A 26,872-nucleotide genomic window follows, 5' to 3' on the forward strand; every position below is an offset into this window, starting at 1 on the left:
CAATTGTCTTCTCTCACCTACTGTAACATTTGTTGTCTGTGGCTTCAGAATCATTCCTATCATAACAGGAGTGTGTGCATATATATCCTGACACTTTTCCCTAACTGTCAGCTTAAGGTGCTATTCAGAACCTACAGTTAAATTCAGGCCACCGTGACTGTACAGCAGCTGGGCCGTATTAGCGGAAATTCATTTTTTTCTGCCAGAGCCGCGTCACGCCCATGTTTGTGACTGGGTAACAGGTTTACTGGTCTATCACTCCAAGCACAGTCTATCACACACAGCACCTGGCGCTGGCAGTCATGGGTGCGGTAAAAGAGACGGGCGGATGGCGAGCGTCCCTGAGAGTCGGGGCCACGGGGGCCTTGGCCTGCCACTGAACCTGACGCTCTGACAGCTGTTGTTGACCTGAACTCTCCAACTTATCCCCCACACGTGCTCCTCCCTAACCATGGGATTTACCGTCTCTACTGGGGCCGCCACTCCCTGCGCTACTGCAGAGGAGTTTGGAAATAAACACATTACTCAGAGAAACAATCGGTGTGTTTTTCAATAGGATTTATTTCACCCAGCAGAGAATAGAAAAATAGGATGGAGACAAAAACGTTGATGGGAAATCTAGAGCTGATTTGAATTAATTGCTTACATATTTAAAAAGAAAAAAAACAATTTCAAAGATTTGCATAAAGAGCATTGTGCCTTCTGTTTCCCTGCAACAAAGAGGAAAGTGTTGTTCTTTGGGATCAATTTAAGGGCGATTTAATATTTTGTCGCGCAAAAAAAATTCCTATAAATATTATTTTCCTCGTTTATATGCTGAAGTGGCATTAAAGATCAGGGGCGTATGATTATTACAACTGGTATACACAGCAAACAGAAAAGTTGAACAAAAGTACCACCGTGTCACATTTTGTTCATTAATAAAGATTTAAACTCGTGCAACTACATTTAACAAAACGTACCACTTATCTTCAGTATATTCTCATCTTGAGCATGTTTCTGTACAATTCACGACAACGTGTCATTTCCACAGCAGTTATTGTGACCTCACAATGGCATAAATCCATGAATGGATTAACATATGCTCCTCTTTTTGTATTCAGGTTTAGTGAAACTGAAATGGGCCCAGACGTTTGTCAGGTGAGAGGTTGGGCCATTGCTTTGGCTGATGGCTTTTGGTCACAGGAGGTTTTAAGTGCTTTCCATCTTTCTGAGGTCATTTCCGATCCTTCCACCACAGGGTCCTGTATGCGTGTACCTTGTTTTCACCACTGGATGAGATCAACATTCGATCTCGGTTGAAAATTCCACATCCATCCGTCTTTGGTTTTGGACTGTGGAATGCATAGTTGCACTGGTCAAGACAGCAAATGAGTTCCATCCTGTTCTTGTATTTACTCCTCTTTGGGGGATTCAGTCTCTCGAAACAAACTCCAGAGAATTTGAGACGACTGGAAGTTGGAGGCGGCGTTGCGAAAGCAGGAAAAGAAATTGTCTTTCAAAGTTTTCCCATGCTGAGACTGCAGGTACCACAAGAGTTCATCTCGGCGAGGGATGCTCAACTACGACGTCTGCCGCAAAAGAATGTCATACGTGTACCTCGCACGCTAGCTCTTTTCCTCCTTCCTTCTGGCGTGCTGTTTAAGAGCAGCTGTCTTCTTTCGCACAATCGAACGCTTCCTGTCTCGTCCCCAAGTCCCTATTTGCACATCTTTGGATTTTTTGGCTCCCTCGCAAACCCCTGCTCAGGGTGGAGCTGTTTCAGGCAGTATTTCAACGTCTCTCTTCCGACACATTTCTCCACACTTTTCTTACAAAGATTAAGTGCCTCTGCATCAAGGTCCTCAAGTTTGTTTTTTATTTTGGGAGGGGGTGTGAGGGGATGAGGGGTGTAAGAGGAAGGAAAGAATAGTTCAAAGAGGGCCCCCTTCATGCCCTCTCTCCATCTTTACCTCCTCCCTGGAGCGCTGCCTCTGCCATATGGAGAAGCAGTCAAGAGTTTTAATGGCCGATTCTACGAGGGAGGTTTAGTGGAGTCGTAAGCTCCCGCTGACGAGGGGTTTCCGTTCTCCTGCTTGGGGGAGGCGCGGCAGGCTGGAGGGGGAACGCTGAATGGGGAGGAAGTGCTGCCGGAGGAAGGAGGGCGGGTCTCGGCGGGCAGGGGGTCTCTGTCTGTGGGGCGCAGAGCAGATGGTGGCAGTGGGAGGGCCAGCGGGAAGCTGGTCATGTAGATTATTCTGCCAATCCGTCGCGCCACCTGAGGAAAACAGCCACATGCCAGTGTTATTTCTCATGGCGTGCACCCGACAGGAAATGCATGAGGATGAACAATAACAGCAAATTAAGATTATTTATTTGGAATGTGTGTTCAGATAAATGATTAAAGTTACATGTAGAAAGAATACAAGACATAATGAATATTATCTTTTGCCGTAAATCATTATTATAAGTACCCTTTTATGTTCGGCACTGGGTTTTGCAAATACCCGACCAATAACATTACTAAAAAGTGCTTGTCCACAGTACTTTACCTGAGAGCGGATTTTGAGAGCAGGCCCCAGTTTCAGGCCCATATTGTTCAGTAAGTGGTCTTCCGTCAGTAGTGGCAGGGTCTCACCGTCAATGGCCTGCTCTCTGAACACCTGAAACAGATGACCCGACCTCAGCCAATGTTCATAAACATAGCCACGTTTACATGCACATCACTTTCGGAATAAAATCTATATTATACATGTTCCACCGCTACTGTAATATTCTCTTATGCATGTCCAAACAAAAGACATGCATGTGCTGTTCATCCTGTCCTCAAAATACTGAATGGTGCAATGAATTGCTAAATGTATGTCATGACACAAACAGACGGAATAGCATTTCTTTTAATGTTTGTAAAAAAACCAAAGACTATTTGCTCTAAAAATGTGTTTCATTAAAAGCTTGAATGTTCTAACATCTAACATTTAATTTAGCTGATAAAAAAAAGTTATTTAAAGGTCCAGTGTATGAAATTTAGCGGCATCTAGCGGTGAGGTTGTGAATTGCAACCAACGGCTCACTCCACCCCTCCTCTTCCAAGCACAACGGGTGGCTGACACAGAAGACAGATGATGTCGTCACGTTTTCGCTTTCTTAGCTGAAGGAGATAACATATTTACAAAATACCCTCTGTAGAGAAATTTGTCCGTTTAGGGCTAATGTAGAAAAAGGAGACCTGTGGTGTATGTAGATAGAAAAAGCTCTTTCTAAGGTGATAAAAACATAACGCTTCATTATGTAAGGTAATTATACACCTCATTTGGCATTTCTGTCAATAGATCCTTCAAAAAAATTCACACTGGACCTTTAATGTTGACTATTTTTACGGGTTTACATGAGCCAAGATTCAATAAATAGCATCACATGACTTTGCTTATGGCCACCAGGTTAATGAGTTTACCCAAATTCAAATCTGAATATTCTTGTACGTCATCGTGCAACTCATTAAACATGCAACATGGTTCACGCGAAGAGCCTCATGCACTATTAGCAGTGAAAGGTGGTGCCCTGTGGTTGACGGTGAGGTTTTGTTGATGTGTCGAGCATGCAACGGCCGGACATCCAGTGTGGTGTGATGTGCGAGACGACATAGCTGTGAGTGAGAAAGATAAGAGCAGCGCAGAGCGGCCATCTAACTTTTAAAAATACGCTACTCAAGCTAGCTGTTGGCGCTCTAATGTTCTCGTCTACAAATTGACAGCACTTGTGATCGTCATTCAGTGCTGTGGATCTCCAGTAACCCCTGTTAAAGCCAGGGGAGGAGGAGGTGTCCCAACGCTCTGCTCCTGCTCTTGTCCTCACCTGTGTGTACTCCCCACAGCCTGCTAGGCTGCTGATGAAGCTGCACACCTCCTCCACACTCCATTTGCTGATGTCCTCGGCTGCACCCGTCTCTTCTCCGTCCACGAATAGACCTCCCATGGCGCCTGTAGGCCGAGAGGAAACAGAAATCATTAGAAACAGAAGGCCCCGTGTCCTCTCTCGCGCCTACGCTCAGCTCCATCATTGACCCCGTGTATTAAGGAGTTGAGTAAAGGTCAACGGCAGGGCCCCTTCCTGAGGGAGGTCCTCAGCTGGAGACCGAGATCACAGGTAATGCGTTTCAGATGGCTGAGGCTGCTCTGCACTTACGTGAAGAAATACGGAAATATGAAAATTCTCTAATCATTTACTCACCCTCATGCAATCTCAGATGTACATGACTCTCTTTCATCAACTGAACACAAACTAATAATTTTACATGTGAACAGTGCTGGGTGTAACTAGTTACTAAGTAAATAGTTACTGTATTTTAATTACTTTTCCCTTGAAAAAGTAAAGTAAGGGATTACTCATATGTTTTCTGTCATTTAATTACAGTTACTTTTGATGTAATTAAACTAAATACTTTGTGAAATATATGCGTGTGCAATAGTGTAATTGACATCAAAATTCAAAGTCTTACATTAAAATCTGTGCTTTAATGTATAATTCTCACATTTGTAATACTTTGGTCAGTTAATAATATTATTTATTTGAATGAATTAAATAAACCGTTTCATGTCTATCCTTGAATCACTTAACTAATCAGGTTGATGTAGGATATAGAAAGTAATTAGTAATGAGTAACTAAATACTTTTTGGACAGAGTAATTTGGAAGGTAATCTAATTGCACTATTGAATATGTAATGAGTAACTAGTAATTCATTACTTTTTCACAGTAACTTACCCAACACTGCATGTGAATGACGCCATATTATTTTATTATATGGGAGCAAACATAGAGAGGCTCCAAGAAGCGCAAACATCCATCATTAGTGAATGTTAAAGCAACAGTTCACCAGAAAATTAAAGTTCTGTCATCATTTTCTCACATTTGAGTTGTTCCAAATCTGTCAAAATTTCTTTGTTCTGATGAACAGATAAAGATATTTGGAAGAATGCTTGTAACCAACAGTTCTTGGCAACCATTGACTACAATAGTGGGAAAAAATATTTGATAAATTTCTTTTAGAATTTAGGAAAGCAAGCAGTTTTGAGGCACTTTATCTTCCTACTATGGGAGTCAATGGTGGCCAAGAACTGTTGGTTACAAGCATTCTTCCAAATATCTTTATCTATAAATTAAGACAGAATTTTATTTTTGAACTGTCCCATTAATAGATGTCTTCTGATGCAAACAATACATTTGTAAGAGAAAACCCCAAATTGAATGGGCTAACAGTATTTAGTGATCAATCTGTCAAATAACACCAAACAATATGTGACACTGCATATAAAAACCTAGCTAAAGTCATTTTTCTTACATAAAATCATCACATAAGTACAGTAAATAACATTCTGTGAAAATACTAACTTGATATATTTTATATTGACTGAGTAAGGCCATGCCAAAGATTGACATCACACAAAATGAATGGTTAAAATCAAACTTTGCTGTTCATTATGACATAGGTCTGGATTTAGCCACAGACAGGGTCATCACAATCTCATTGGTTCTCACACATCTCGTGATTAGTTGTCATTTGCCTGTTTCATCAAATGATGTGTGTTTGTGTTTAATTGAAAAATGAATTCTTAGCATTTGGGATGGCATGAGGGTGAGTAAATGATGAGAGAATTTTTATATTTGAGTAAACTATGACAACAAACATTTCATGCACTTGCCTTACGAAATATTAATGCTTTTAAAAAACATGTGCTTTGTAGTTTCTATTCAATTATGGGAGTCATAAATTCAAAGAAACTGTTGCCCAAAAAATGAAAGTTTTAAAACAATATGTTTATGTAAGCAATACGGTACGAGAGGCGTCCCTGCAAACCCTTCAGCCGTGACTTATTCATGATAAAGCACAGGCCTCTAGTACCTTATTGCTTTTATAAAATGTTTACCACACAAAACAGTGCGTAGTGATACAAAGAATGGTTAGGTGGTCATAGCTGTGTCATATCATGAATAAAGCACAGCTGTTGACCAATCAGAATCAAGCACTGTATATACTGTGTTTTAGTTTTTTCAAAACAAAGATTGTGGTTGTCAGGTTTGCGCTGTTCTCTGCTCTCAACTGTTTATGTACCTTAACTAATTATTACTACAATTGTATGTTGGTACAGTCGTCCGTTTGCGTACATAAGCCAAATGCTTTTGTATGCTCTGTGCATGTTTAGGTTTTGCTGAAGTGCCTGTGGAGGGTTACTTCAGTCTCTCTCTCGGAGTTGGTCACTTCCTCATTAGGGGCCTTATTTTTCATTAAATCTTGCTCTGGGCTTGCTCGCACACTGGAGTCTTTTTCACACTGTCTCTCTCGTTCTTCCTGTATCTCTGAGGATAAGGAATAGTACTTGAGCTCCAAATCCCTTTACAGATAGTTAAAGCTGAAGAGCAGTCTGCACAAACACCAGAACAGGAAGCATGTATGTGTGTTTTAAAGGAGAAGTGTGTTGAGAAAGTTAGAAGAAAAGATACTTAGAACAGCTATACACACCTGTGTGAAAGTAAGGGCTGGTGTACGGAAAGGCGAAGGGCAGCGTTTGGCCGGGCAGCGTGGGTAAAGGTGGAATAATTCCTGGTGGCAGGTACTTGGTCTCACTTTTGCTCAGTCCTGATGTGAACAAATGGTCGGTCGGTGAGTCTGGCCCGGCAGAGCTACATGGAGCGCTAAGTCTTCCAGATCCCTCTCCCAACTCTTTCACCCCTTCACCAGATTTGGTCACGTCTTTGCCCTGGCACACCTCCGAACTAAGACCATGAACGCCCGCTTTGGAAATCCTCTCTGGCTGGTTTTCCCCAGGATCTGCATGATGCTCAGAGTCTTTCATGTCATCATTTAGCCCGTCCATTTCTTCATCCCGCAAGCCTTCTCCAAGCATCTCTTTGGTCTCAGACGACCCCCCTTGTTGGTCTCCTCGGAATGGTCCTCCTTTCCTTAAGCTCTTCCTGTTGCTAAGGTCTTTAGAGGAAGTGCCCGCTGCTGCCCCCTGGTGGTTGAGAGAGAGTAATGGGGTGTTGTTGTGGCGTAAAACCAGCATGGCGTTGCGACGGTTGAGCTCTTCTCGGAGCGGGTGGCCCTCTGGGATTTCCTGCAGGCTTCGCAAGGCGGGATGTTCTGCGGAGAGACCGGGATGCAGGCACAGCGGGTCCGCCAGCAGTCGCTGCCTGTGGAGGTTCTCCAACTCCTTCTGCCTTAACAGCTCAGCAGACATTTCAAACCTGAAGGAACTATCCGCGATTAGCAAGGCACGCCACAGCTTGGACAAAAAAACTTTTCCAACTATTATGCAATAACACGGAAAAGACTGCTTTTGTCAGATAATGAACAGGGACTATCAATTTTTTTTTTAACTCTCAACAACATACTTTGTAACATTTAAAGGCCACAATTCTCCTAGATAAAAAGTTTGTTAAAGGTGCAGGAGCATTACCTAGCAAGGTTCTGTTTACGAAGAATTTCCTGTTGACGGGCGAACATCTCTGCCTGAGCGGGCTGCAGGAACCCATAGCCTATAGGACAACACCAAGAGAATGTTACATCTGTTTTAAAGGACAGGAAAACATAGGCTACTCTATATTTATCCAACACAATTACCACACAATACAGTACGTAGTTATACGCAGAATGGTTAGTAGGTCATAGCTGTGTCATATCATGAATAAAGCACAGCTATTGACCAATCAGAATCAAGCATTGTATATAATGAATGTTTTCGATTTTTCAAAACAAAGATTGTGGTTGTCAGGTTTGCGCTGTTCCCTGCTCTCAACTGTTTGTGTCCAAAAAATTAACAAAAAATATAAAGAAGCATACTCTATGTTTAAATACAACACACATATACAGTACTATTAATAGATTTATCAAAATATAATACTATACATTTACATTACACTTATTTTATATAATTATAAGAAGAACCATTCCATAGAAGAATCCTTTTTTTGTCTAAATGGTCGCAAAGAACTTTTAACATCCAAAGAATCTTTCTGTTTTACAAAAAAAAGGTTCTTCAGATTATTAAAAGGTAAGAAAGAGGTGGTTCTTTAAAGAACCTTTGACTGGATGGATCTTTATAATATTTTTAAGAGTGTAGGGTGTATGCAAGCGTCTGAAATTAGTTCATAGACAAAAATATTCTGCAAAGATCTATTTTTCTTCAGTACAAAACAAAATGTTTTTGAAATGGACGGTTGAATAGTGTAGAAAGAACAGCCAATCGGAGCTCAAAATAGATGGGAACTCTTTCAATATTGTTTAAAAAGCATCTTGTTATAATATACCAGTCGTATATTATACATAGAATTTATACACACACAGACGGCAGACGTATAGTCTGTAGTCATATAAATACGCTCTGGGTGTGAATGAATTCATTTGTGCTTATGTTGATCTGGCAAAGGTGACACTCACCTGGGGCTTGGCAGAGGGCAGAAGGCATGCCCAGAAACGGGGGACGCAGGTGATGCCCCAGAGCAATGTGAGGAGCATTCTGCGGGGACAGCAATGGAGGAGGGTGCGATATGTCTCTGTACACACACCAACAAACACAAAAAAATGACTCAACTTTACATACAGTACATGGTCTATATATACTTTATATATACTTCTTATATTCTTAAAAAAAGTCCACAAAATAATTGTTCACAGAAAGACTTAAACAGGAAATTTTTATCAGGAAAGCATATGTCGAGATCAGAAATAAAATACTTATTACAAGGCTTAACCTTATTGCTTTAATGTGTGCCTTCCTCACAACATCAATACTGTTGTGATAACTTAAGTGGTGAACATTCATGTACGCTGTTTCACAATATTTTGCACGTCGTGTGGCGCTGTGGTGATGATGACACAGGATTTCACGAGTGTGCTATGGCTGTACAGCGTTATGGTAATGCTACGTTCTCCTCCATCGGTTATTTTTATCGCTCCCTCCGGCGTACGCGAGCCACCGTAGCCCCTCATCAGTCCTGTCACGCTGCGGACAGCAGCGCTGTTTGTATCCCGGGCTCCCCCCCGCCCCGCCCCACCCCGCCACCATCATCTCCTCCGCTCCCGCTCTCCCTCGGTCTGCGGCCCTGCCATTGCGGTAATGAGGCCTGAATGCACAATAAGAGCATGTCATACTCCGACAGCTGGGGCGGCCCCCCAGCCTCGCCCGGGCTACAGGCTGAAGCACCCACTAATTAACACAGTCCTTCCTCTTCCACCCCGACACACACGCACACCCTCCTCTTCCTGTCTCTCTCCGCCGCATTCAGCCAATAAAGAGGTGGCGTGTCGCGTAGCCTCAATTATATTTTTCTCCTTTTGTACGAGCCAGTTCGTATACAATACAGCGACCGCCTTCATTGAGACCCGGCGGGGGAGAAGAAAATGAGAGGAAGGGGAAGGTAGAGAAAAAAAGGGAAGATATTTCCTCAGGTTGCTCTTGGAGCCGAAGGAAGGACTTGATATTGGTAAGGTGTTGAAATCCAGGCAACAATAATGCACTGGAGATCCAGCAGTGTCTTTTTAAAGGTTTATGCTCTTCATCTGCCAATACAAGCCCCTCCATTTACTGCAACTCTTCACTAAGGCCCCCAACTCACACGTGCATAAATATAAATGAAACCCAACACGCCTAAAGCAGGCGAAAGAACAGCGCGGTTGCTTTGTACTTGCGACTGAGCAACGCTTGCTCCAGGGGGAGAAAGTCTGAGCAGAGCAGCTGAACACAAACACATAAACATCCAAACAGAAGAGACAAACAAGCGTCTGAGGAGAGAGGGAGAGAAGGCGTATTTCGCTACGCTCTACTTAAAGGAGCAGTTCAACCCAAAATGATAATCCAGTCATCATTTACTCACCCTCATGTTGAACTCATACGACTCGATGGAATACAAAAGGTGAAGATTTTTAAATATCCTGGCCCAGTGTTTGTCATACATTTAAAATGACTGGATGTGTCATTTTCACAATTACAAAAGATCAAGTTCCACAATGACATTAAACTGTTCAGTATGACTTCTGTGTTATATTTCTAAAACCATATGATAGTTTTATATGAGGAAAAATGCATTTGTTAACTTAAAGGGACAGTTCACCCCTCAAATCTAAATTCTGTCATCATTTACTCACTCTCGAGTTGTTCCAAATCTGTAAACATTTCTTTGTTCCGATGAACACAGAGAAAGATATTTGGAAGAATGCTTGTAACCAAACAGTTCTTGGCCATCATTGACTACCATAGTAGGAAAAATAACAATGACTAAAACAATTTACAAATATTTTTTTCCTACTATGTTAGTCAATGATGAAGAACTTGGGGGTGAATAAATACAGAATTTTCCTCTTTTGGGTGAACTGTCCCTTTAAAGTCTTGACATTTAGCTCTCTATGCCAAGTTCGTAGGCAAATGATTCGAGTCATTTTATGAATCAGTTCACAAATCGGATCTAAATGATTTGTTCGCAAGTTTTCTCTACCTTAAAAATCATTTTTACGTTGAAGCTGTTGAATTTCTTTTTGTAACTCACTTTCATTATTTATACACAAGTGTCCTGGATGTTCTTTGAGAAATTAACCTTTGGTGTTTTCGATGGAAGAAAGCACTTGTATGGTTTTGGGATTACATGAGAGTGAGTAAATGATGACAAATTTTCCATGCTTGGGTGAACGATCCCTTTAACTTTCACATCATTTCTAAACAAAGCCATCCTTGTACCTCTTCAACCTTGAGGAAAACAGAGGAAAAACAAAGCAAAAGAGGATGAGACGGAACGTGCGTGTAAGGAAGGGTGAGGAAAGGTACGGAGAGACGCGAAGGGGGGAAATCATCGATCGATCGGGCCGCTGTTGAAATGTTAATGCTAATCGTATAACCGCTTTCCGCCGGTGCCTCGCACTTCTGTGGCAGCTCCAATTAATCTGGAAGAAAGCAGCGCGTGACCTTGGGGCCGAGAGTCGGGCCGGCAGCCCAGCCATGCTTATGTAATTACACTGTGAAGTGTGTAATCACCTGGCCTAATCCCTCAGGCCTCACAATTAGCCCGGGCGGCGCTGGCCAGGCCTGCCAAACTCTGTGCCGCCCTGCGCGGCCCACAGATGAATAACGGTCAATTAAAGCTGCATGACTGGGGCCGCGAGGCGTCCGCTCGATAGTAATTAGCTGTAATCATGGGGAGACGTGCCCGGCAGACGTGCTTCTCCTTTTATAGGAAGCAATTTTGAAATGAGGCAAGCATTAACCGTTTCACTCTGGGTCTTTGGCCCACAGGAAGAGAAAAATGATGTTGAGAGAGCGAGACAGAGGGAGACTGATAGGGAGAGAGAGCAAGGAAAATGAGAGCAATGAAGGTGGACTATTCAATATAATGTGTATAAAGGTTCAGTGAGTTATTTTTTCGTATCGTTGCATTGAGCCATATGATTATCAGTGTAAGATTTTTTTAATTTTAAAACTTAAATCTGAACCGTCGAAAAATGACACATTTCATCTTTAAAAAGTGTGTTGAAATTTCGCTGCACTCATTTCCAGCACCCCCCCTGCTGTTCAGTTTACTGGCTTAATTACCACGACATCTTCGTTCGCCTCCGTTCCACCAAGCCTCTCTCTCTTTCTCTCCCTATCTGTCGATCTCCCTCCAGCTCTCGCAACCTATCTGGCAGTAGGGCAAGTAGACGGCACTTGTGTTCGCTCATGCGTGACGACCTGTCAGAGTGGCAGCGGCGTCGCTCGCTGCCTGAAAGCAACGGTTGCTAGTATGTGTGTGTGTGTGTTTGCGCGTGTGCGAACTGGCCAGACGGGAGTGAGAGAGTGTGTGCGTGTGTAGCAGAGCAGGGCTGACAGGATGGCCCTTAATGAGAAGAGCGTGGGGGATTAGCCGCTCGCCACACCGCGCCCGCTTCGCCACGACTCGAGGCGGGAACACATTTGCACAGGAAGCACATTAAAATGCATAAGGCTCTTGCTCACCCACTGCTCCCCTACCTCCCCCCCTCCAGACCACTGTCTGTTGCTTGTGCTGCCCCACATGCCAAACACATTAGGATTTGCCTTGCAGATTTCCTAAATGCAATCTGCCATTTAAACCCAGACAAATGGCCAGCCGCGGCTGCAGGACTATTGATCCTGGTAATGATTTGTTTTTAACAATAGCCACTAATGGGCGTCAGATAATCAATTATGAAGAGTCGATAGAAAGGTGAGCTTGAGCAATGGCTTCCGGCTCACCGTTTTAGCCTGCCGCGTTTTCTGTCGATGCTTTATGAGGGGTTAGCAATGTCACGCGGGAGTCGGTGTTAAAAGCATGAAGTACTCGGACGCATTGCTGTCCATGAGTTGATAAAAGACGGCATTGACAAAAAAGATTATAAGAAATTGAAATAGATGGTACAATAGCTTTGAATGCAGCTCGTTCGGTTTTGTTTTAAAGTCAGAACTTTCCGAAACCTTCTCGCATTTTTATACTTTTCCGAGTTTAAATCTTACATTTACTGTATAAAAAACTGTGTAGGAGCACGGAAAAAAACAACATCCTCTCCTCCCTCCCTCCCTCAACCTAGGAAGTGTGCAGGCCTCGTTAACATCAGCGGTCCTGTGTGGCTAATTACCGTGAGCCGGCGGAGCTGCGGCGGCTGGCTGGTCAAAGCTGCACGCTGAGCTGCTGACATGATGCTGCGCTGGGCCAGGAGCCGAGCAAAGTTCCCCCACCCACGCTGAGCGACCCCTCCCATTTCACTTCCTCCCTACCGCCTCGCCTCGCCGGCCCATTATCGATCCTCCAGCTTCCCGCGCCACATAAATAATCGACAAGCAATTACCTGCCTACTCCCGCTGCCCGGGCTTTGTTTGGAGGTGGAAGGGAGCGCCGCGAGCACTGTGGCCTTGCTGAGATGAGGAGGGAGGGAGCGGGAGAGCGTTTGGGGGGGAGGAGGTGCTGCTGGGAGGGAAACAGCGTGTGTTGTCCTAGCGACCCGTTCTGTCCTGAGCCTTATAAATGCCTCCTGACAAGATCAAATCGAACGGGAACCCAAAGAGGTCATACCCAGAGGTCATACCCACTGGCACATCCCATTAAGTGGATTTTCGACTCTTCCCGTGGCCTAAGCAGCAATTTCCATTTTTCCTCTTCCATTACTTTGGTGCATAATTCAATTTTTCTCTTTTTTTCCGCAGACAGTCACCCACTCCGGCGTCCATGCAGTATTCATTAGAGTCGGATGTTGGCTTCATTATTTATGTTAAATATTCATGTTATTTTAAAGCATGCCGATTCTTTCTGTATCCGTGGTCTTAAAGTGTGCCTCGGAGGTTTCCACGCAGAGGGGGCATTTATCAACCAAACACGCACAGACATTAACAGACACATTAACAGACACACACATCTGTGTGTTTCTTTCCATCAGTAGACTAAAATAAGTTATATGTGCGATTCCAGTCAATGGTCTTACACTGACTACATGAAAAATAAATAAATGATGACTCTTAAGTTAACCTGTGTCCTTATATGACAAGTGATAGGACATGTTGTTCATCACTTGGTTTTTATTTCTGCACTGAAAATCCTACTCCACAACCTACATTAAATATTAAACTGAGATTATTACGCTTCTGATTGGCTGATATTGCCATGCAGCAGTTTTCTCTCCAGCGCTTGTTATAGGAAACCTGACAAATGCAGACCAGCTTTATTGTGACTATGAATTTCTGTTGTGTATATCTGATTGTACCATTATACATCTATATAGTTTCAACATCACAGGCACATGTGTCTTACCGCTCAGGGAAGTGTGCGTCTCTGTGCTGTGGTAGACCCTGTTTACGCCGCTGGCTGGAGGAACTGCCTGCAGAGGGGATGTGGGCCTCCATCCCTCCCGAGTTTCTGATGGCAGCCATGGCTTCCTGACGTGCACGGAGCAGCTCTGCGAATGGACAGAACAGACCAGTTAAATCTAAGAACGTGTCCGATCTGTGTTGTCACTGCCAAATCTGTCAACACAGCTCAGAAGCAGTACAGAAAGTCCAGATTCAGTCCAAGAATTTGATAGCTGGATATGTCAGCAAACCACCTGAAAATTTGTCCTGAAAACACGTTTCAAACCATACACTATTCACTGTTTACACAATAACCCTTCTATTTCCATTGATGATGGCTAAGCATTATGGGATATATATAAATGTAAATGAAACAGTGTTTTATATGATCAATACAATACAATAAACACTATAAAAGTAATACATTAAAACAAAGTCACTATAGAAGACATTATAGTCAGTATCTGAGATTCCGTGGTCTTTGCCGTGATTCTGTGATGTTCGACCAGCACAGACCATCTCCCGACATTACCAAACTAACAGGATCACAACAGGAAGCGTGCTTTCTAATGAAAGGGTGTTAAACAGAAAATCCATCCCGCGTGCCTCCCTCTCTTCCTCTCCCTCGCTCTCGCTCTCATCTCTCGGCTCTCTCTCCTCTGGCCCTTTTTTAATTAGACGCTTCCCCCGGGAGCTGGCGGCCATTTCCGAGGCTGGCGTGTGGACCTGAGTGATCGGGTCGGAGGCACCACGACAGATATTAATGTGCACAGGCCCGCTGTATTGATCTGTTTATTGCACTGCCCCGCGGGGGCCCGGACTGACAGCGGACAAACCTCTAACAGCCCGTGAGAGGGAATAAAAGAGAACGAGGAAAAAAAGGACGAAGAGTCTAGTGTGTAAAAAAAGCACCGTGGAAAAGCAGAAACGGCTGTCGTTTGGTCACACGCTCATTCCAGGCGACCGGAGAAATTAGCAGTCTGTCCGCACGCATGATACGGTATTATAAAACAGCACCAAAAAGCTCAAAGCAGCTCTGAAGCCTCTTTCCTTGGTTTGGCTCTTCTGCTGCTTGATGCACAGCAATGAATTATTCTCTTTTACCTGCAGCTGAGTGAGTTAGCAGAGGCTCACCTGGGGCTGCATGTACGAGCACAGCACTCATTCAAACCGTGACATCCTGACAACTGTGCAGGTGTCTTCCACCCACACTCTCACCCATTGTCCTCTGTGACATCCCGTCTAAGTCAGTGTCAGCGTGAAACCAAAACTGACCCTTTTATACAGATTTATATTGCTTAGAAAATTAAATATCCGGTTATTAAACATTTCTTTTTATACTTTCATTACCACTTGTCATGATTACTTTAAGGAAAGACAGCGTCAAGTACCGTCCCACATTTTTCCCATGAATATCTGAAATAGGTTATGAACTTCATGTCATGTTTCCCCTGCACCACAAATACTCCTGTTTCTAAGCTTTGGCAGGCCTCTGAGAGGTTCTGTTCTGCACAACAAGTCCACATGTGCCAGGTGCATCTGACAGATGCACAACTCATCCAGAATTCCTCAAGGCTGTAGAGGGGGGGGGTGTTAAAGGGATAGTTCACCCAAAAATAACAATTCTGTCATTTATTAACACTCTTATGTTGTTCAAAACCTCCTGGCTCTTTCTTCTGTGGCACGCATGAGAAGATATTTTGAGAAATGTCTCTGTGATTTTGTGTCCATACAATGGAAGTCAATGGGGGCCAAAATATCTTCTTTTGTGTTCTTAAGAAGACAGAAAGTCATAAAGGATTGGAATGACACAAGAGTAAGCATACGATGACCACATTTCTATTTTTGGATAACTTGCCCCCTCAAAGGTCAGGACAGTTCCTTTTTAGAGTGGAAAGCATTTTTTAATTCTTTCTCACTCCTTGAATCAAGAAAGACATGTATGTGATAAGGTTAAAAGATTATGGGGTGTATTCCTCGCAACCTCATAGCCACAGCTAAAGGTACACAACACCTTATTTACCCCCCTTCAAAACACATACTCGAATCTATCCGTGCCTCCTTCACGGCCTTTCATTTCAGGGCCTCCACTTCAAACACATGAAAGGAGGCTCTGCAGGGATCCTGGCGAGAAAGAACGAGAACAGAAAGAAAGAGAGAATATAAAAGCAGGGCTGTGCGTTGAGAGTTCTGGGTAAAGTGTGTGTGTGTCTGAGGGGGGAACGGTCAGAAGGGCCCGGCCCCTACTCTCAGCCTATGTCAAGGGGCCCTCGGAGCCTTTACTGTATAGAACCCGGCATCGCATCAACACTTCCAGACACACTTCACAGGCACGCATGAGGGGATGGGATGAGGCGAGTGTTGGGGTATAAAGAAGGGGGCGTACGGAAGGTGCAGAGATATGAAGAAAGGAGCCAGATAGAAGGTATCTCAAAGGAGAGGGAAGGTGTGATGGAGGCACGTGGAGGAAGAGAAGACAGAAGAAAACGCACAGAAACACAGCTGGGGTTCGCTTCTCTGCGCCAGAGAGGTTTCTATGAAAACCCACTGCAGCTGAAGTCAAAGCAGCTCCGTGTGAACCGAGGAGTTGAAGAGAGCAAAAAAGAGAGAAAACAAACAGGAACATAAATTAAAAGCGATATGAGGACAACGCTGAAAAAAATGAGTAAAATATGAGGGAGTGAGAAGGGAATGTTGAGGACAGCCAGAAGAACCAAATTTATCATAACACAAAAAATCGACTTGACGAAAGTAATAATTATTTATTTTTATTATTATTTATATTATTATTAAGTGTTAACATGGGCATTGCAGCAGTGTAATACATGAAGACACGAACAACAAATAATCAAACGTGAAAGGTTAAAATGTAAAGGACCAACCAATCGACCAACAAACTGACAACATCCAATAAAAACAGACCAGTCTTAAGACTTAATTGAAAAATGTCAAATGTGGGGAAGATCTAATTTCTCAAGGTAGGTGATTTCAGAAGCTAGAACGTGAAGATGGTGAAGAAAGAGTTTGATGTCTAACAGAAGTGATGAGGGTGGAGGAGGTCAAAATAAAGAACACTCTAAAGAATCAATGAAAAGAAAGAATCGTCACAGATTCATACATTATACCGTTGGGTGAAAAGGTGAGAGTAGGTATCACGCTCATCAAAGTCTTGGCAGACAGACATGTTGGCAGCGGTTGACTGGCGCAGCCTTATCACGGGCTTATGAGCTCAGCGTGCAGGGGCAAGCCAGCACGCTTGCATTCCACAGGGGAGGAACACTACCTTGGCCTGGTGAATGTTTTCAATGGCAACTATTATGAAACCATACACCTGACATTTTTCCAGAAGTGTAGGGGAGGAACCGGCGGTGACCCTGCAAATCACGTGGCTTCAGGATTTCCCACAGAGGGGAAACGCCCAGGGTTTCACATTTAGATTCTATTCCAAAGATAAGCACACCTTTTTCGGTGGTTGCGGTGGATGTGATAAGAAGAGATGGAGAGAGGAAAAGGAGAGGGAAATCTTTTGTGCAAGAGAACGATTTGATAGGATAAAGAAGGGAGTTGACACACCAGCGTGTTGTGCGCGGATCTGTCTGCGTTGTGCTTCGGCGCAACGGCAAAACAGAGAAACTATTAGCTGCAGGTGACGGAGAGCTCAACGCCGTCATAAAACCCTAGACGTGAGCGGTACATACAGTGGCACTAATTTCTTACAGATGTAGAAGAGGGGCAATTAAAGCCTTTATAGCGTTCACCCTTTGGATTTGCAAGCGGTAATTAAGAATCATTACTGATCAAATAAAATTTAAAGTTGTATGCTTTCAGATTCTGCAAGAATGTGCGACTGATTAAATTTATGGCGCTGAAAAAAGACCATAAAAGCCGGGGGACAATTACTGTTTTTGTAGAGGGAAAATGTCAAGCACGGCTTAAACATTAACAACAAATAAACCAACATTAGGCCTATGCTGCTAAAATTCGGTTTAAAGATCCTTTCATAACCTCATTTCCGTGAACCCTTGTATGTCGTTGTTGACCGTAAATTTGAAAACGAAAGAAAAAAAGGAGAAAAGACGCAGTTTCCATGGTGTTGGTAATTTAGAGGTTTGGCTTGCAGCCAATCAAAGGGCCAAATCGATCCAGTCAACCTCAGGGCCCAATGGCAGCGTTATTTACTACCGTGTGTGGCAGTACTCACAGATCAACCTCTCTGACATCCAACCGTTGGGTGGGCTGAGACCGCAAATAGAATTGTCAGTAATTTCTGCAGTAGAACGCTTGCTGTTTGTGTGGTATCAAGAAATAAAGCGGCCAATTAGAACCGAGCTCAAAAACACAAACACAGGTGACACACACTTACCGTGACTAGGGACACCCATGTTGTTCGCCAGCTGGTAGAGGCGCTGCTGCTGTTCCTCGTATGAGCCGTGCTCGTTCAGAGCTGACATCATGCGCCGGTAGTGTTCCTCGGGGGTCATGTGACTGCCCGGCTCCAGCGCTGGCGTGTGGGAGTTCTCTACGGGATGGGAAAAAACTCAATTAAATCAGGTGTCCCACAAAAACCGCCTCTGCATGATTTTATTTGATATTGTGAGAATGAGTGAAGGAGGGCGAGAATGGCTTCGTAAATTAATGAGCGGGAGCCGTATGTGTGGCTCTCTTGAGGAGCTGGTGGTACACGGGGCGGCAGTAACTCAAGCCGCGCATTGGGGAGAGACTCTTAGGGGAGAGATAGGGAGGAGAAGGGGGATATTTTACCCTCCTCATTGAAACCGGAGCTTGGCCCCGGGCTGGCGAACTGAAGCGGCGCGGCCCGGCGGAGGAGATGGGGGAGTGTGTTCTGCCAAGCGCCAGATAATCCGCCCAAGAGGCTTCAGGTGTGTGTGTGCTCATGCGTGTGATGTTTTTAAGTGTGTATGCATTTGCGTGCGAGAGTAATCTACATTTTAATTCCTGGTTAAAAGAGGAAACTTTTTGGCAACACAAAAAATGTTTATAAAAAGCTATCATTGTATATTATAATGCACAAAGTTGACATGATACATCAAGTTGGAGCACAGAAAATATCACAAGCTTAATATAAAAATAAGTCAACAAAAAAATCCCCACCCTGAAAAACAAATGTGTGCCCATAAAGTACACTCTGCCTAAACAAACACCAACATTTCATACATCCTTACGTTGGCTGCAAGATTGTCGGGTAACATTTCTAACAGTTTTAAAACCAGCGCGATGCAATGTTTGTTGGTGTTTGTTGTGCAGTGTGAACCTGCCTTAAGATATCTCCTTAAAAGGAGCATCTTGTGCCACAGGACATAAGACATAAAGATCAGGATCACGGGTGTAAAGCTGCTTGTATTACTGGCCGTGTAAGTGAACAGCCTGTGTTAAGTCCAGCTTTTCTGTCTGCTTTAGTCATTAAAGGTAAAACCTGATGCACAGAGATCAGTGCTGCCCTCCAGCTGTGTGTATTTATGGGCTTGTGTGTGTGTTTGTGCATGTTTGGGAGGTAAGATGGCAGACAACAGCAGCTGCTATGCTGTCAAACTACACACACACACACACAAAGGCACACACATTTCTGTCTTATTTGGGCGTGGTGCTGGATCACAGACACGCAGACCCAAGACATTAGATCAGCGGCGTTCTAAAGTCTAAACCGCAACGGGTGACCGACGCAGGCCAACTGTAATTCACCGGACCAAAACACACATAAGAGCCATTTATCATCCTCAGAGCCACGGAAGTGCTGATTGGCTACATGGTAATGAGTGAGCAGGTAAAGCCTAAAAATAAGCTACTGTCCAAACAGCGGAGATCTCAGACGACTAACTATTGGGTGTGGATGTGTTGGGACATTTACATGCAGTACAGATGTTACAGATGGGAGACAGAAATGCCTCGTTGGACTCTGACGGATGGCTTGATTATATTTGGCTTGCTGTCATAGATTTTGCCTGATGTTTTGCTGCAGCCTGTTGCAATGTTTCACCTCATTAGTTCAGCTTGTTGACAATGCACAGGGGCATCGCACATTTGCATATTTGCTAAATATTATATTAAGATTTAAAAAGGTTTAAAATTGTATTTTTGTTTAGGTAAATGAGTATAGATCTATTATTGTACTACCACTCGAAACTTTATAGTTAATTGACTTTAATTTTTCTCACGATCCTAAAAACCGGAAGCAAATAAGAGAGAACTTGAAAAAAAAACTTTTCTGTTCTTTTGACCTCTTTCTGTTTTCGTTTTCTGCAAATAAATGCAAATAGAAATTTGGATGAAATAGTGTAAGTAGTTCACAGAATGAAACAAAATTGTTAATTATACCTTAAGAATAATATAAAATAAATATAAAATCAGAAAAATTGATTTTGAAATGGTCTAAAAATTTTAATTTATTTCAGCTTTTAGTTTTTAGTCACAGCATCATTCCTATAGTTTCAATAGTATTATTATACAAACAATAAATGTGAAAAAATTAATACATTAAGGATTTTGTATCGGTTTTGTATTGACAAGACACTGGACTCACAAATTGGAACATAATAGCAAACAAGTAAAAAACACCTCAGACCTGATTAAGACTAGATTTAACTTAACATTTATGTTATACCTTTTATTTTATGACCATTTGTCAAATCTACAAAACCCCCAAACCTTGTGCTTATAGCACAGGATGAAATATATAATGGAACAGGAAACCACAAAACAGCCGAAGGAGGGAGCCGAACATCCCTCTTTCTTTCTAAAAAGAGCTGCAGGGTGACCTGGTGAAAGTTAACCCTAAACTGGAGTGCTAAGCCTCTATCACTAGCTGAGCCATATTGCCTGACTTTATATATGCAGATGCATGCTTAAGAGACCATCTCAAACGAGTATGAAATTCCATGATGGTCCATGTTGGTTTGGTGCTGGTCCAGCAGATGGACCACTGTACTTGTACGTTAGCAGGTTCAGACAATCTCTTTAATTTGTAACAAAAAAACAGAAAACAAAAACACCAGACACTTATCGAGACAATGAGTCAGATTTAACTCTAGGCTAAACCACAACAGAATTTGAACAGCCGAAACCCGACACAGCCACCTTCAACACATCTAAAGTAGATTACCGATGCTTCGGGCATCATGGGCAATGTTTTCAACAACAATCCTGGCTCAGTGTGTTTGGTAATGAGTGTAAGGTCAGATCCTCTTTTAAATTCAGTCAGAGCCTCAGATTTAGAAAGTCCAACCTTAGCAACAATTTCCCTTTATTGAACACCTTCTAAATGGCAAAAACCCCGCTAGCTGCGAGAGCAGAGTTGTGTCATATGAAAGTGAGAAGGCCAGAAAAGAGCGAAAGAAGATATGAGATCTAGTGCTGTAAAAGATAGTTATCAGTCTGTTAAAATCAGACCAAGTGGTGCCACATATCTACCCTTGTGTTCCTGCTGCGAACAGCGTCTGCCTGGGTTAATAGGTGGGGGGAGGAGATATCTTTCTTCCATTGAGCGCTTGTTTCTCCTCCCTCCTCTCTCACACAATCTCGCCCTTCTATTCCCACCTACTCCATCTTACGCACTAAGGTTAAGCAGCTCTGATTGTACCGCATAATAATCTTCGCACACGCATGCACGCTTCTAAAGAGAGGCCCTTACCTTTTGGAGACACACTGCGGGACTTCTTGCTCTCAGATGGGCACTCGCTGCTGCTGTTGGGGGAGTAGGCTCTCCTCTTGCCTAGAATGTCATCTGTGGAAAAGAAAGAAGGAAAGGTTGAGATAGGGTGAGACGGTCCCTAGACCCCATGGCGTGGAGCTAGTCGCTTGGCTCTGTACCTGAATACATGTTGAAGCCGTGAGAGCTACTAAAGATACAGAGAGATGTGAGGGCCCTGTGCCAGCGTGGATGACAGATCTGGTTCTTACTCAGCCATGTGCAGAAACGAGAGATTCTTTGCTGGCTCTCTCTCTCTCCTATCTCGAACAAACACACTCCCCCTTTTTCTTGCACTCTCTACCTGTGTATCTACTGTGGATTCTTGTTTTGACGATCTATCTATCTATCTATCTATCTATCTATCTATCTATCTATCTATCTATCTATCTATCTATCTATCTATCTATCTATCTATCTATCTATCTATCTATCTATCTATCTATCTGTCTATCTATCTGTCTATCTATCTATCTGTCTGTCTATCTGTCTATCTGTCTGTCTGTCTATCTGTCTGTCTGTCTATGCATACAACATCTCCTGCTCTTCCAACCGGCCTGATGCTCTGCAAAACCTTTTAGAAATGACTAAAGCAAAGTTATCAAGCCAGAAAAGAAAGCTGTCCCGACTGCGTCTTCGATCAAACTCCCCACTCGCCTCTCTAGCTGCGCTATGACGCCCTCTCTTTTTTTTACTCGCTCTCACTCTCTGTTTGCAGTCTATGTACAGTTCGCACCTTTTTCTAATCTCTGTTTTGTCCCTCTCCGATCTTTCTCTTTATCTCTCTCTCCCTGAAAGAGTGGAAGCTGTCTGCACTAGCCTAATGCAGCGCTCTAGTGAGTCGCTGGTGTTTAGTGTACGATTACAGCACCCTCCTCCCCCCAAACACATCTCAAATCAATATCCTGCTAATCACGCTGGGAGGGGTGCTACTGAACGCATGGTGGTGCATGCATGCAGGAAGGAAGAGACCGTTTGTCATTGCACTCGCTCTCTCACTCTTTCTGCCCTCACGCATCACATGAAGTAAAAAAGTCAAAACCGCAGAGTTATGCTCTTCCTTTTGCAATATGTTGTTTGCTGCTGTCAGATTCTCTATATCTAATTGGATCATGCGATAGATGGAGACATAGATTATCCATTTTTACTGTGTACGCGCAAAGGAAAGTGATTCTTGACATTCAGATCCAACGCATGAATTTGAAATTAACTTGAATTGAAGGAACAAACAGGAAGTAGAATTGTAAGCAAAAGTAAAACGAAAGGAAAAAAATCAAAGACATTCTTATGAGTTTTGTATGAATTATTTGTCAGTATGAAATATAAACACGTTACAGTAAATAAATGCCTGTTTTTTTTAAACCCATTGTTGGGTCAAATAAGGACATTTTCTTTGTTAATTTAACCCAATTGTACCCAAAAAGTAGGTGAGTATCTTATTTGTCAGTAAACTTTCATACATTTAAATATATTTCAAAATACATTGACATTTTTGTTGTTGTTTCATTCATTAATATGTTCTTTCAACTCAATGTGGTCAACGCAAAGTCAACTTAAAATCTTAAAAACTTAAAATTTAACCATTTCATTGAGTCTATGAACTTGGCCCACCGCTGGTGACAAATGCTTCCAATATTTAAGATTCCATTTATGCTAAGACACCTCTTTGGCAACCTCTAGGTGAATTTTATACACCTTCTAATGGAGGCCATTACTACAAATGACCTTCCCCTTGCTTGTTAGCAATGAATGAAGCCCTACACATCAAAGCAGCATGTAAAATGGGGAGATTCTCGCGTGACAACAAAACAGAGAGTAGTTGCACCTCCATATACGTCCAACACAAAAGTACAAACTCCTCTAACGCACCTCTCCTCTCATACTGCCTCTCCACACCAAGAGTTCTGTTCATACCTCACTCTGATAAGAGTGCTGGAGAGAGAAAGCAAAGCAAGCCCGCGCTTGAAAGAGCTTTTGGAGTGGCAGAGCTCGGTCTGGGATGCTTTGTGGGGAGCGAGCTTTACTAATGACGCTGTTTGATGTATTCTCTGAAGGGGGAAAGGCTGTCTATCCCACTCCAAAGAGAAACAGGGGCCTCTCTAATGGCCCCCATCTCCTCTCCTAACCTCCGCCCAAAGACAACAACAACACTCCCTCCGTCCGTCTCTCGCCGCTCTTCTCTGCTCCTCAGTCTTTGAGGTGAAGAATCTCCCTTGGCGTATTCAATTATTTTCCGTTCTCCGTGTTCAAGTAGACCTGATATGATTGCGGCATGAATGTAAAACTATAGCAATCAGTCTCGCCTGTCTATTCATGAACCGAATGAGCTGATCTGACAGACGTCGCCTCGAAAAACTTCAGATAAGCATGAAGGCGAGCACAGACCATAAAAAAACATGAAAAATAATAATAGTAAACCAGCGGCGCCCAACCAGGTGCACCCCACGGGATATTTAAGTAGGATCATAAGGGCACTTAAAAAAAATTACAATTTTGCTTTGTTAAACCTTGAAAGATTCCTGTCAAAAAATTTACTTTTAATCAGTTGCTGTTATTTTTGTTATAAAAGACTAAATATTTGCTTTAAGGGATGGATATTAGTTAACCCAAAAAGGAAAATTCTGCCCTCATGTTAGGTTAAAACCTATAAATGACTCTTTATTCTTTATACACAAAAGAAGATATTTTATCAATTTTGAGTCAATACAATGGAAGTCAATGTGGCCCCAATGTCGTCTGGTTACCAGCATTCTTCAAATGATCTTCTTTTGTGTTCTGCAGAAGTAAGAAAATCATACGGGTAGTCTGGCACACATGATCAGCTCTCTGTTCCTCTTTCTACATTTCTCTGTGACCCTAATCTCTTAGCAGTGTCTTTCCCACAGGGCTCAGCCACCCTAGCGCTGCTATCTCCATCCCAGCCTGTTCACCAAGCTCCGTCGCATCTTATCAGGCAACTTCCTGCGTGCCGACACTCCCAAAGCCCTGGGCTCCGTCCACTTCCTATGCATCTCAACCTCCATCTCCATCTCCTCAGAATCACCGGTCCTAAACCATCACTCAAAGCGAACCGTGGGTCATACTCACATGCACTTTCTCAAATCCCCCACAGTGATTAAACAAACCTTTAAAACCTTTAAATTCACATGATGCGATTTGACAGTGTAGCACAGAGCGATACGCAGTACGGTTTTCATAAGCTACAGGGAAAAGTTTTTGAGCAAGGCAGCTTGTCCGATATGTTGGTGCGGGTGAAGAGGAAACTGGCTCTGGACCACACTAGATCTGCTCTTAGCACTTTGGTCTGTAGCTGAAATAATGCACTTTATAAAAGCAAAAAGCATTCTGGGCCGTAAGGAGGTAGCAGTTATTCTGTATGGAGGAGCTGGAGGCGGGAGGCAACACTGACTCACAGTTTCTTGTCTCCTTATAAACCTTCACGTTAACTATTCACCCACACTTCTCCTGCTTCTATCCGTTTATTGTTCTCTGTTGTGTGTGTCTTTGCCACATTTTACCTACTCATATTTCGAGTTTTCGGTAGTTTGAGACCGGGTAAGTTTGATATGAACTTTTTGGCTATGTTTGAAATGAAATATAAGCATTCTGCTTAGCGAATACTGAGCAGGACTGTATATACTGTAAAGTGTTTTTTAAAGAGTATTTGAAAAAGTAAAAAATATGCAACGCTAAGGGTTTTAAACTTGTTAAACTCCTGTCACATGACCTTAACACATTACTTGTTTAATTCAAACTGCCATCAGGGTATTTTTTACTTGAAAATATAAATATTTTAAATCTTTAGCAGTGCAATTCATTGAGTTTAAATGTGATTGACATTATTTTCAGGTTATATCATATGTCATATTCAAAATACAAGGTGCACTGCATTGTGGGATACCACATGTCTCACAATATAGTGATATACACATTTATGCACACAGACTCTCTCTCTCTCTCTCTCTCTCTCTCTCTCTCTCAGTGTGCTCAAAGGAGAGGCTGGGTTTCAACAGCGCCTGTCTGCCTTAGGGTCAGAGATTTTAAGGCGGAAAGCTTTTAATACCAATTAAATGTTGCCTCTTAAAGCTGCGATGCTCACATTTAACACAGAACATGGAGGCTTGGAGCCGTCTCGTGCCACGGCTATGTTCCCCAAATCACGGAACAGCTCGTGTCGCCAAAACTACCACTAAATCCTCCATCCCTCACCAAACAGCGAGAGGCATGGAGCCGGGCCAGAGCATCTGCAGAACTTTAATAAAGGGATGGGGGGAGAAGATGGATAGAGAAATAGAAAAACGACTAAATGAGGAGAGAGGGAGGCTCTTGGTTTTTTCCTCCTGAACCTTTTGCTCCCTCCATCTACTGACAGGTTGGACAGGCCATACTCCTTAATTCCCTCTTCTTATTCCTTTAATCTGTCATCTTTATCAGGCAGGGGAAGTGGCGGGCGGCACGCCGGAGCCCCAACCTCCAATCAATCTCCACATTACAGCTGACAGAATGGTGCTAATAACTTATTGATCCCCGTGTTTGCGGGGCTCAGCCAGAACTGAAAGGCTGGCATTGATTGGCTATGTGGGGGGGGGGGGGGTGGGATGAGGGGCTAGCGCGGCGCTTCCGCCAGCCCAGAGGATTCAGCACCCCCCACTGCCGCTCTCCCACAGAGAGCCTTAGGGGAAAGAGAGAGACAGACAGAGGGAGAGAAAATGAACGAGCGATAGGGAAAAGAGAGAGATCAAAATCAAGCAAAGACAATGAGGAAACAACAGAACGAGGCAACCGAGAGAAAAATAAAGATCAGGGAATAAAAAGGTGTCAAATGGATTTGGTAAATGCAGACAGATGCAGAAAATACAGACAGGTTATATGCAGCAATGAAAATCAAGGTAGGTAGTACGTAAAGAACAGAGTGAATAGATTTGTGGAGACAGAAACATAACAGAAACTGATAATAATTTTGTTCTCATTCTCCTGTTAAACCATTAGATACAACTAACTCTATCGAACAATTACTTTTTTTATTGAAATTAACGCCTATTAAAATTAACAATTAATTACAATATTTGATCTGAAAAGACCCCAAATAAAGATCATTCAAAAATATTACAGAGTTCTATGAATTGTTGGTCTATGTATTCATACAGACTGTGGCCATGTGTCACATGTGTTTTTTTTAGTGTCTCGTTTCATAAGCGCACCATTTTTAGACACTGTCAAGTTAAAAGTAGTTCCACTTGAAACGTGTCTCAGACCTCCAAAAGATTAGGAAATAATAAGCAAATATCCTCATTACTTTGTATGTCTTATCCAACTATGTGTTAAATTGACAGCCCTAATTCTAACATAGAAATTCAGAAACTTTACAC

At 42.9% G+C, this 26,872-nt stretch overlaps 1 protein-coding gene across 1 annotated transcript in view; it reads right to left on the reverse strand.

Moving 5' to 3' along the window:
* Positions 1–543: 543 nt before the first annotated feature.
* The window catches only part of samd11 (sterile alpha motif domain containing 11), a 52,135-nt gene continuing 25,806 nt past the window's right edge, over positions 544–26,872 (reverse strand). The window contains 9 exon segments of the mRNA XM_056733758.1: positions 544–2,257; positions 2,532–2,642; positions 3,835–3,959; positions 6,499–7,223; positions 7,436–7,514; positions 8,416–8,531; positions 13,764–13,908; positions 18,165–18,320; positions 21,447–21,539. Coding sequence (XP_056589736.1) covers positions 2,015–2,257; positions 2,532–2,642; positions 3,835–3,959; positions 6,499–7,223; positions 7,436–7,514; positions 8,416–8,531; positions 13,764–13,908; positions 18,165–18,320; positions 21,447–21,539 — 1,793 coding nt within the window. The 3' untranslated portion in view covers positions 544–2,014.

This window comes from Triplophysa dalaica, chromosome 20 (assembly GCF_015846415.1).
Source record: "Triplophysa dalaica isolate WHDGS20190420 chromosome 20, ASM1584641v1, whole genome shotgun sequence".
In the NCBI taxonomy this organism is placed as follows: Eukaryota; Metazoa; Chordata; class Actinopteri; order Cypriniformes; family Nemacheilidae; genus Triplophysa; species Triplophysa dalaica.